General features: G+C 50.1%; 1 protein-coding gene across 4 annotated transcripts in view; it reads right to left on the bottom strand.

The window, feature by feature from the left end:
- KAT7 (lysine acetyltransferase 7) overlaps window positions 1-9170 on the bottom strand; it is a 63362-nt gene extending 54192 nt beyond the window's left edge. For all 4 annotated transcript variants that reach the window (XM_068264084.1, XM_068264085.1, XM_068264086.1 and 1 more), the window contains exons 1-2: window positions 9055-9170; window positions 5833-5980 (exon numbers count right to left, since the gene is read on the bottom strand). In XM_068264084.1, coding sequence (XP_068120185.1) covers window positions 5833-5980; window positions 9055-9069 — 163 coding nt within the window. In that variant the 5' untranslated portion in view covers window positions 9070-9170. The remainder of the gene's footprint in view (window positions 1-5832; window positions 5981-9054) is intronic.
- Between the last annotated feature and the right edge of the window lie 2994 nt (window positions 9171-12164).

Below are 12164 nucleotides of genomic sequence, written 5' to 3'. Positions count from 1 at the left end.
AAGTGAAAGTCAAACCGCGTAGTAATAAAAATGGCATAATTTGGGTCACATGGGGTAACAGGTCTATTCTAGCAAACCTACAGCCAGGCTATGGAGAGAAGGCCACAATCTCTGCCACAAACACAAGACTGGCCTCTGAATAGCTGGCCCTGAATTTCCTCACATGAAAAACAAACAAAGCAGCTGCAAAGAACACAAAAGAATTACGGTGAGCCAGCAAAATGAAAAAGTTAAAAAGAACAGCTGAAAGTTCAGAAGAAAACAGACTGTAGCGTTTCTTAAGGTTAAAGAGCTGCTCCGCACACAAGCTGACAGGATGAAGCACAAGCGCTAATTAAAATTAATTGCTTCATCCAGGTACAGTTTCGGATGGCAAGAAAAAAAAAAGACTGCTACTTTGCTAATTTGCTAATGAACAGCAGCTCGACAAGGCGAATCCCCAGATGAGTGCAATACATATTCAGCCAAAACTAAAATATGAGCAAACGCACTCTGTAAGCTAAAGCAATTCATTCTAAAGCACATTATGTTAGCTAAAATTAAAAAGCTCTAATCAGCTGATGATATATTGCTTGCTGCCTGAAATGCTCATGGGTAATCTAAGGGAAAAGGTGTAGTGTGGAGCTGTGTAGGCAGCCATTCCCGAGTTCAGACACAGAAAACTAGCTGGAAATAATGTACAGCGTTATATAATGAGGTCAGAGCCAGAGTCAGACTGCACACACTGCCCTGTCTTGTAACGCAATGGCCACCAGGAGGGTGCAACCCATCCATGATTCGCTTGGACCCTTTCAGGTCTATTGTGGTCTTATGGGCCGAACACTTTCATTCCAGCGCAGGAGACTTGGACGCAGCAGTGAGTAACTTCGGCGCCGTCAGAAGACGGAGCTGAAGTTACTCACAAAACACAATAATTCGGCCTCCAGCAATTTCTGGAAGACGAATTATATCATTTCCCACCATCCATGGCGGCCTGGAGGGGGAATAGTATTTAACACCGCCGGGAACTTGTGCAGCAGCAGGATCAGCCATATACCGGCTGTATCCTGCGCCGATTCCTCTCGTACGCCTTATGGGCAAGGCTCCCTGATGACCCTGGTTGTCCATAAAGCACCCCCTAATCCTGGGAATAGACGGTTCGTTTTTTAGCTGGTAGAGAATTTCCGACATGTTCGACCTCCCTTCCATTCTTCCGCTGCTCGATTTCTGATAGAAGTGAATGGAAAAAGATAAGAAAAACGAGCGGAAGAGAATTGACTGCAGAATCGGGCGGCAAAAACGATGGACAGCAGAAACGAACCGTGTATTCCCAGCATAAAAGGTGGTCATAAATCTACCTGCTTGGCAGCCAAAAGACCATTGGATTTGATAATTATCCAATAGGATGAAAAGGGAGTATTAGGGGGGGACAGAGTCAGGCCGGGGAAGCGGCATCACAAGGTCGATCCCTGATCGATTTCAGCACCCACGGTGTATGGACATCAACAGATTTTTCTCTAATCATATTCAACCAGAGAGAGATTTGTCTTGAATCTGCCCATCGTTGCTAGATGTATGGCTTCCTTAAAGTGAATCTCCGGACTAAAAATCTACTCAGCAGCACTGAAAAGGCCTGGTGTTTCTTTAACAGTTTCACAGCATCAGAACTTTGTTTCTCTTATACAAGCCTCATTTTTAGCTGCACAGAAGAAAACTGCCCGGGCTTTTTTCCCCCTAATGCTGTGCAAATCATGATGGGATTTTTGATGTTGTTGTTCTCGTTCTGCTGTTTTGGTGCAATTTTTATTTTTTTTTACATTTTGAATTTGACATTTGAAGTCTAGCGTGTGCAGCTGGGAGGGGTAATCAGGACACAGGACAGTTGGAACTGTGTCTCATGTTCCCTGTCACCTCCTTTCAACCAAAAAGATGGCAGCCCCCTTGAATCACAAACATTTGCCTGTTCTTTTAAAACAGGGTGGGTAAGAGATTATATTACCTATATATTCTAATTAACATAACTAATGTAACTTAATGGCAGTATGTTTGTTTAGGCTGAAGTTCCCCTTTAAAGAGGAACTGTCAGGCACACTGAAAGGACACAGAGGCAGGCGATTGTACACAGAACGTGCCTCTGTGTCCTAATAGGATTTCACAAACCCACTTCAGGTTCTCTTTAAATCCAGATGAAATCATACTGCCAGGGAGGTTAAATAGGCACTATGGTGAAACATTTTAAAATTTAAAATATGTGCAGACAGACAAGTACTCCCCCCCCCAGAGTAAAATGAGCCTTAAATGACTTTTCTCCTATGTTGCTGTCACTTACAGTAGGTAGTAGAAATCGGACAGAAGTGACAGGTTTTGGGCTAGTCCATCTCTTCATGGGGGATTCTCAGCAAGGCTTTTATTCTTAATAAAAATATTCCCTAAAAAGGATTTAAACAATGATGCTGGCCAGCTTCCCTGCTCGCTACACATTTTTGGCAGTTGGACAGAGCAACTGCCATTCACTACATGCTTTTAAAATAAAGAAAACCCCAAGAACCCCCTATGAGAAGATGGGCTAGTCCAAAATCTGTCAGTAAGGTCAGATTTCTACTACCTACTGTAAGTGACAGCAACATAGTCGTTTATGGCTCATTTTACTCTGGAAGAAACATTTTGCGACAAAGGTCCTTTAAGTGGCTGCAGCCCTTAAGCGCCTTGAGTCCGCCAGGAGAAAAAGGTGATATAAATGTTATGTTTCTTGTCTTATGCGCTGCAGTACAATGCAACCAAGCACATTTTCCCAGATGGTGGATGTGTTGCCATTCATTTAGCAATTGGCACCCATCCACGGCCAGACTGCAAAGGAATGTGGTAGTAGGTTCCTGGGGTTCTCTAGTCAGTGAAACACTGGTTACTCATAGATTAAAGAGAACCCGAGGTGTGTTTAAAGAATGTTATCTGCATACAGAGGCTGGATCTGCCTATACAGCCCAGCCTCTGTTGCTATCCCAAACCCCCCTAAGGTCCCCCTGCACTCTGCAATCCCTCATAAATCACAGCCACGCTGTGAGGCTGTGTTTACATCTGTAGTGTCAGTCTCAGCTGCTCCCCCGCCTCCTGCAGAGCTCCAGTCCCTGCCCCCGTCCCTTCCCTCCAATCAGCAGGGAGGGAAGGGATGCAGGTGGGGACTGTAGTTCTGCAGGAGGCGGGGAGAGCAGCAGACTGACACTATAGAGATAAACACAGCCAGCTCTGACAAGTTGTTTGTCAGCAGCGTGGCTGTGATTTATGAGGTATTGCAGAGTGCAGGGGGAACTTAGGGGGGTTTGGGATAGCAACAGAGGCTGGGCTGTATAGGCAGATCCGGCCTCTGTATCCAGATAATATTCTTCAAACCCACCTCGGGTTCTCTTTAAGGGAAAAACCAGGAGCCAAATGGTGCAGTAGCAATAGGTTATTTGATAGGTGACAGAATTGTGGGTAAGAGATACTAAATTGGGCTTGCAACCACCGTATGAGCCTATGGGAATTAACCGTCCCCGCTCAGTTCCCCAGGGCCTTCAAGAACCGGATGGTCGCTCTTCTAAGAACCTTTGCATTGTAGGGAAACTACAAGTGCTAAAGGCTAATACCTCCTTAAAGGGGCACTATGGCGAAAAATTGTAGAAATGTAAAATATGTGCAAACATAGACAAATAAGTATGTTTTTTCCAGAATAAAATGAACCATAAATGACTTTTCTCCTATGTTGCTGTCACTTACAGTAGGTAATAGAAATCTGAAGTGACAGGTTTTGGACTAGCCCATATCTTCATAGGGGATTCTCAGCAAGGCTTTTATTCTTTATAAAGATATTCCCTAGAAAGGATTTAAAGGGAACCTTAACTGACAGGGATATGGATGTTTCCTTTTAATCAATACCAGTTGCCTGGCAGTCCTGATCCCTTTGGCTGAAGTAGGGCTGAATCACACAGCTGAAACAAGCATGCAGCTAATCCAGTCCGACTTCAGTCAGAGCACCTGATCTGCATGCTTGTTCAGGGGCTGTGGCTAAAAGTATTGGCAACACAGGATCAGCAGGAGAGTCAGGCAACTGGTATTATGTTGAAAGGAAAAATCCATATCCTCAGTTAAGGTTCCCTTTAAACAATGATGCTTCCTTGCTTGCCACACAGTTTTTTGTCAGTTGGACAGAGCAACTGCCATTCACTAAGTGCTTTTGAAAATAAATCCCTGAGAATCCCCTCATGAAGAGATGGACTAGTCCAAAACCTGTCACTTCTGTCAGATTTCTACTACCTACTGTAAGTGACAGCAACATAGGAGAAAAGTAATTTATGGCTCATTTTACTCTGGAAAAAAAAATACTTTTTATTTGTATAGGTTTGCACGTATTTTAAATTTTTCACCATAGTGCCCCTTTAACCCCCCTGGCAGTATGATTATTTCTGGATTTAAAGAGAACCTGAGGTGGGTTTGTGAAATCCTATTAGGACACAGAGGCAAGTTGTGAATACAATCACCAGCCTCTGTGTCCTTTCAGTGTGCCTCCTACCCCCCCAATATAAAAAGCGCCAGGCTAGCGACACACAGATTGTCACTAGCCTGCCATTTACCTTAGCCTGTCAGTCACTGCCGCTCCCCCGCCTCCTGTATAGAGCGACTCCCCGCCTGTATCCCTTCCCTCCCCGCCTCTGTAATCCGTTTGGAGGAAGCTTACAGAAGTGGGGAGGGAAGGGACACAGGCGGGGAGCCACGCTATAGAGGAGGTGGGGGAGCAGCAGTGAGTGGCAGCATGAGGTAAATAACAGGCCAGCGACAATCTAGGTGCCGCTAGCCTAGCGCTTTTTATAATGGGGGACAGCAGAGCCGGGGGGGCTGGAGGCACACTGAAAGGACACAGAGGCTGGCGATTGTATACAGAACATGCATCTGTGTCCTAATAGGATTTCACAAACCCACTTCAGGGTTCTCTTTAAGGGTCTAGAAAAAAAACAATACCCCTAGAGAGATCTGCAACAGCCAGCACATTGCTCACCTCCCCTGGATCCAGTGCTGCAATTCTCCCTCCGTCCACCGGGTAACGCTCTACTCCTATATTGAGTCGGAGCAATTTTGGGTACCTGGAGTCGAAGATTTCATAAGCTGAGGAGTCGGATGATTTTTGTACCAAATCGACAGCCCTGGTAAGTATTAGACTAAGGAGTCGGAGTCGAGGAGTCTGAGCCATTTTGGGTTACTGGAGTCGGTAGTTTCATAAACTGAGGCGTCGGATGATTTTTGTACCAAATCGACAGCCCTGGTAAGTATTAGACTAAGGTGTTGGAGTCGAGGAGTCGGAGCCATTTTGGGTTACTGGAGTCGGTAGTTTCATAAACTGAGGCGTCGGATGATTTTTGTACTGACTTCACAGCCCTGCCGGTAACCGACTTAGCCGGGTCAGTAGGGGTCTTCTGCGCATGAGTGGACCTCCCACCCATGCGCAGAAACCCCAACTGATGCGTTAAACAAATCTTGCTTAATGCTTTACTTTAAATTAAAAAGGGTTAAACACCTGTGCTTCACTAGCCAATGCTAAAGTGGATACAGAAAACAAAAAACATGTTTAGAAGATGTGTACCTTACACAGCATACTCACTCCACTCCAGTTCACGGAGCTGCCCTTTAATAGTCTCGAAGCTCGACGTGGCTGCCTACACAGTCAGACTAGCAACTTCCCATACTGGGTATTTGTCTTTTCTATTATAGCTCTGAATGGGTCTATGTATGTTCATATACAAAAAGTAGACAATCAAACTGCACTAATTTAAAGTGTAGGCATAAAATGTTCAGTGTGTGACAGGAGGGGATGTGGGATGTTACCTTGCGAGCTCTGGCTGAGCCGTGCCGTAGATCGCGTGATGCGTGCTGGTCCTCGAGAATTTCCGTCACTTTCAGAACTGTCTGTGTGCTCCATGTCTGTAGAGAAATCTGAATCTTCTGTCCCGTCTGAACTGCTTCCAGCATTCCTCTATGGAACACGCTGAGGTTAGGACAGCCACTGCCATACATAGCAATCATAATGAAGTGAATGTGACCCCCATCCAGTAAAACAGCAGGGGGCGCTAAGCAATACAAACCCACCGCTGTTGGATGAATAACCAACGTTCAAATTGTTCACTTACTTGGCTTTTATTCACCTCATCGAGCAACAGTAGAGTCAAAACATTCATAGAAAACCACCACTACAACTGAAGGTCCGTACACACGCCGGACTGGAGGCAACGACGGACCCGTCGTTGCCTCCAGTCTGGCGTGTGTACGGACCTTTAGGCATCAGCAGATCTACAGGAGCCACTATATTCACTCACAATAACCTAAATCTAGCCTACAGAAAAATGTATTAGCAATTATAAAGGCGCGTGCTCTCGCCATACTTCCGCAAACGACGGGTCCGCTGGGCGGACGTTCTGCCGACAGTAACACGTGTGTACGCGCTGTCGGCGGACTGATAAGGCTGAGCGGACCGTTCAGAAATAGCCTTATCTGTCTGCCGACAGCACGTACACACATGGTACTGTCGGCAGAACGTCCGCTGCCTGTCCAGCGCCAGTACCAGGTCCTAACAACCGCTGCAAGAGAGCAGCTGACAGGTAGTGAATTCAACGCCTGTCAGTTGCTCATGTGTAGGGAACCCAACTCTAGGTGTTTCAAGTCCTACCACACAGAGTCATATTAATCCATGCCATGCACTGAGGAGGAGCAACTAGTCCAAAACAGTCTGTATGCATGTTGGATTAGTGTGTCTATAGTCTATACGATTAACAAGCTTACACATCATTGCATTCCAGCAGTTCTGGAGAGGCGATTGGGTTTTAGGCACAACATATACGCTCACTCCGCCTGAATAACCACAAATACCGTCTGTTTTAAGAAGGCAAACGTCTGTTTTTTTAATAGCATTTTTAATAAGAGAACATTTTGTCCTTTTTACCTCCTTACACACTCCCAGGACTTCTAGTTCACCATAAGCTTGCTGGGCAATCTACCACCATGGCATAATCGTGTCCCATAGTTTTACCAATGACTAGCAACAAACATGTCCTGCCCTGCAAATCTCCACTGTACAAGGAAAAAGTACAAGTCAACCAAAGCCAGACGCTGGTTAATTACGCATCAGCTTAAAGTGAATCCGAGATAAACTTTCACTCATTGCATCATTGTGTTCCTTTCATATAGTTTATAGGGCATTCCTCAAGCCAAATACTTGTTTTTATTTTGTTTTAATGCTCTAAGGGCCCTTTCCCACTACACAGCTGAATCACAAATCACTAGCGAGTTTTAAATCGCTAGAGTTGCTACTTTATCATAAAAATCATGAGAAGTATTTTCCACTATAGTGATTCGATTTGCAAATTGCAATCGCTTTCTGGAGCAATGTTAGGAGGGATAATGCAAAGCAAATGAAAAATTGCAATCACATAACTAAATTAATGAAAAATCACAATCACTGGCATTTGTGACGGCTAGTGGAAAAGGGCCCTCATTCCCTATAGACTAAAAAAGCCACGCCCACAGGTTCAGAGAGCCAAGGCAGTAGCAAGGACTTATGGGAGCTCAGTCTGGGCAGGAGGATGGGGAGGTGTTACTAGCCATTGATTTCAGAGGCAGAGGGGAGGAGGGAGGAGGAGGGGGGATTAGGCTGATGGCTCAAGATACAGATAAGCCTGCCTCTAAGTAATGTTTACAAACAACATGGCTGCTGTCATTGTATCACAGGAAGAAATAATCATAAACTGGTGAAGCTGTATGCAGCTAGATGTGCTGTGTAAACTAAACTTTAGATAAGATATATAGACAAGTTACTTGTTATAGTTAGTTTTTCATCTCGGATCCGCTTTATGCTCCTTTCACACCAGACGAGTGCAGGAGCCGTTCTCCTGCACGCGTTGATAGCCTGCGGCGTGTCATCAGGTATCTGCAGTGCGACACAATCAGTGGTGGTAGAAATTATCCCGACAGGAAAACACCAGCTCCCGGCGGTTCAACACTCCAGATACGTCGGAACTGCAACGTCCCAAAACGCAGCGTTGTGTGTGAAAGGTAGAATGAAAGTCTATAGACTTTCATTTTACCTTGGTTAACGCAAAGAACTGCCTTTGGGTTACAACGCAGTAAAGGGCTCTGGTGTGGAAGAGCCCTTATGGAAGCTCAGTCTGGGCAGGAGGAGAATACTAGCCAGATATTTCAGAGGCAGAGGGGAGGAGGAGAGGGGACTGAATTTACACACAGGCAAACTGATAGCATCTCCAGCCCTCAGCCTGTGACAATGTGACAAACAGAACATGGCTGCCCTCATTGGATCACAGGAATAAATAATCATATTCTGCTGCAGCTGTTTGCAGCCAGATTTGCAGTGTAAACTATCTAAAATTTAGAGAAGATATATAGACAAGATACTTGTTATAGTTAGTTTTTCATCTCGGATCCGCTTTAAAGCCAACAGCAGCCATTTACATTCTAAAAAACATTCTGCTCATCAACTCCCCTCTGCTTGCTTCCTCTCCAGCCCATGTGATCTCTTACACCATGTTTGTTATTGCCACGCCCTCTCAGTCTCCTATAGGCTCCTGCACCAAGCTGACACCACCCACAGCCAATCAAATCCCCGCTCCATGCCCTGTGCAGAACATCGCCCAATGAAAACGACGAAGCGAGCGAAGCAGCCAATCAGGTGAGAGGAGAGGGAAAGCCCGCCTCAGCGCGTATCAATGAGAACCCCAGCCACACGCGAGGCGCCACATGTGAGTGACGTGCGGCTCAGCCAATCACAGGCGCAGTGACTAGCCCGTCAGCCAATCACCGCGCTGCACAGCCAGGCCGCAGCCAATCGGAACCCGCCGCACGCTGACCCGACACAGGCCCTGTTTTGGCTGCGCTTGTACCGCCCGCAGCGGCTGTGCGTGACCCGGCGCCCGGTAGCTGCACGGCCATGCAGCGGGGAGCTCCATGCGAGCATGCCCGGGGTCAGCGGCGAGCGCAGCCGGGCTGCCTTCCCTCACGAGTCCGCCGCATCCCCCCACCTCCTCCACAGACGCCACTCACCTTCCTCCGGGGCATCGCTCTGCCACCCGGTCTGCACGCGCCTCGCCCCCCCTCCTCAGTCGCACGGCAACCGCGGCACGGGAAACCGTCCGGCGCCGTCTCCGGGTAACGGGAGAGTCGTGCGCATGCGCCGCCCCGCCCCCTGTGCTGGCCAGGCCACGCCCCCTTTCGCTCAGGGTTTGGCGGGAGGGAAGGAAGGAGAGAGAGATAGTAGAGATGGGAAGTTCGGATCTTTTCAATGATCCGGATGATTCGAATCGGATCATTGAAGAGATCCGGATCTTTGATCCGAATCTCGGATCATTTTACTACCGGAAACATTCGGGGGTATAATGAACAGCAGGACAGGTCTGTGGACAGGAGAAGGGGAGGGAGTGGACACACAGAGAAGGGGAGAAGATGGACAGAGGGCAGGGAGTGGGCAGAGAAGGGAGGAGGGACGAGCAGAGAGCAGAAATGTTTGCACGTAATACCCACATGCTGCAATCATATGCTTTACATATATTTCACCTATATGTTCATCTGTACACTCTGAAAGAAAAGGTCGCACAGTGAAAGAAAGCATTCCCAGAAGTGAAGTGCAGCTGTTTAGTGCCGAGTGCAGGAGGATTATATTGCCTTTCAATCACACTGTCTGCAAAGTTACTGAGCTGAGCTGAGCCAAAAGCTTCCAATGTGTTCACTGTGCACAACTACGGAACAGCCAGCCTGTAATGAGCAGCACCTTGCAGCCAGTATGTGTGCTCTACACATATCTGGCAGTGGCACCCATGTCCCCTCTCTCTCATCTACCTGCTGTCCCTGCAAGGCTGCCTCCCATCCAACAGAGCGATCCATCTCTGCTGTGCTTCCAAGATCCCGCTGCCCGCTGAGAGGGGCGTGTCGCTTCTGACCCCGCCCCTTTTGCGATCCGAATCACTCATTTTGATGATTCGGATGATCGACTCATAAAATAGATTCGGATCAAAGATCCGAATCGTTCATGATCCGGACAACACTAAGAGATAGCGCCATGTTAGTGCAGAGAGGTGTGATGGGTGATGCTGCGGATCTCTATGCGGGTATGAGGCTCCTCAGCCCGCCTGGATGCCCTCTGTGTATGGGAAGCAGATTGGCTTATGGCAGAGGATGGGGGGCATCACAGCAGGCAGGGATGCTCGGAGAGTCTAGAGCAGCCATGGGCAAACTTAGGTCTCCAGCTGTTAAGAAACTACAAGTCTCACAATGCAATGTAGGAGTCTTACAGCCACGACTCATATAGGCAAATGCATTGTGGGACTTGTAGTTCCGTAACAGCTGGAGGGCCAAGTTTGCCCATGCCTGGTGTAGTGGGATGCGCATATAGGAGAGCATAGGGGCTGTATATGCAGGCATGGCACAGGGGTGTGTGTGATCAGGGCCGAGGTGACAGAGGCTCCAGCTTCGGGCGCAGGGCAGAGGCAAGAGAGGCTCCAGCCTCAGGGCGCAGTGTAGGAGGGGGCGCAGGGCAGGGGTGAGAGAGGCTCCAGCCTCAGGGCGCAGTGTAGGAGAGGGCACAGGGCAGAGGCTCCAGCCTTAGGGAGCAGTGTAGGAGGGGGCGCAGGGCAGAGGCGAGAGAGGTTCCAGCCTTAGGGCGCAGTGTAGGAGGGGGCGCAGGGCTAGGCAGAGGCGAGAGAGGCTCAGGGCTCAGTGTAGGAGAGGACGCAGGGCTGAGGCTCCGGCCTTACGGCGCAGTGTAGGAGCGGGCGCAGGGCAGAGGCGAGAGAGGTTCCAGCCTTAGGGCGCAGTGTAGGAAGGGGCGCAGGGCTAGGCAGAGGCGAGAGAGGCTCCAGCCTCAGGGCGCAGTGTAGGAGGGGGCGCAGGGCAGGGGTGAGAGAGGCTCCAGCCTCAGGGCGCAGTGTAGGAGAGGGCACAGGGCAGAGGCTCCAGCCTTAGGGCGCAGTGTAGGAGGGGGCGCAGGGCTAGGCAGAGTCGAGAGAGGCTCAGGGCTCAGTGTAGGAGAAGACGCAGGGCTGAGGCTCCGGCCTTACGGCGCAGTGTTGGAGCGGGCGCAGGGCAGAGGCGAGAGAGGTTCCAGCCTTAGGGCGCAGTGTAGGAGGGGGCGCAGGGCTAGGCAGAGGCGAGAGAGGCTCAGGGCTCAGTGTAGGAGAGGACGCGAGGCAGAGGCTCCGGCCTTAGGGCACAGTGTAGGAGAGGGCACAGGGCAGAGGCGAGAGAGGTTCCAGCCTTAGGGCGCAGTGTAGGAGGCGAGAGAGGCTCAGGGCTCAGTGTAGGAGAGGACACAGGGCCGAGGCAGAGGCTTCAGCCTTAGGGCGCAGTGTAGGAGGGGGCGCAGGGCTAGGTAGAGGTGAGAGAGGCTCCAGCCTCAGGGCGCAGTGTAGGAGAGGGAGCAGGGCAGTGGCGAGAGAGGCTCCAGCCTTAGGGTGCAGTGTAGGAGGGGGCGCAGGGCTAGGTAGAGGCGAGAGAGGCTCCAGCCTCAGCGTGCAGAGTAGGAGGGGGTGCAGGGCAGAGGCGAGAGAGGCTCCAGCTTCGGGCGCAGTGTAGGAGAGGGCACAGGGCAGAGGCAAGAGAGGCTCACACCTCGGCGCAGTGTAGGAGAGGGTGCAGGGCCAAGGCAGAGGCTCCAGCCTTAGGGAGCAGTGTAGGAGGGGGCGCAGGGCAGAGGTGAGAGAGGCTCAGGGCTCAGTGTAGGAGAGGACGCAGGGCCGAGGCAGAGGCTCCAGCCTTAGGGTGCAGTGTAGGAGGGGGCGCAGGGCTAGGTAGAGGAGAGAGGCTCCATCCTCAGGGTGCAGTGTAGGAGGGGGCGCAGGGCAGAGGCGAGAGAGGCTCCAGCCTCAGGGCGCAGTGTAGGAGGGGGCGCAGGGCCGAGGCAGAGGCTCCAGCCTTAGGGCGCAGGGTAGTGGCGAGAGAGGCTCCAGCCTTAGGGCGCAGTGTAGGAGGGGGTGCAGGGCTAGGCAGAGACGAGAGAGGCTCCAGCCTTAGGGTGCAGTGTAGGAGGGGGCGCGGGGCCGAGGCAGAGGCTCCAGCCTTAGGGCGCAGTGTAGGAGAGGGCGCAGGGTAGTGGCGAGAGAGGCTCCAGCCTTAGGGCGCAGTGTAGGAGGGGGTGCAGGGCTAGGCAGAGGCGAGAGAGG

This window comes from Hyperolius riggenbachi, chromosome 12, assembly GCF_040937935.1.
Source record: "Hyperolius riggenbachi isolate aHypRig1 chromosome 12, aHypRig1.pri, whole genome shotgun sequence".
In the NCBI taxonomy this organism is placed as follows: Eukaryota; Metazoa; Chordata; class Amphibia; order Anura; family Hyperoliidae; genus Hyperolius; species Hyperolius riggenbachi.
Note: the sequence above shows the minus strand (reverse complement) of the source record. Positions and strands in the feature narration are given on the sequence as shown.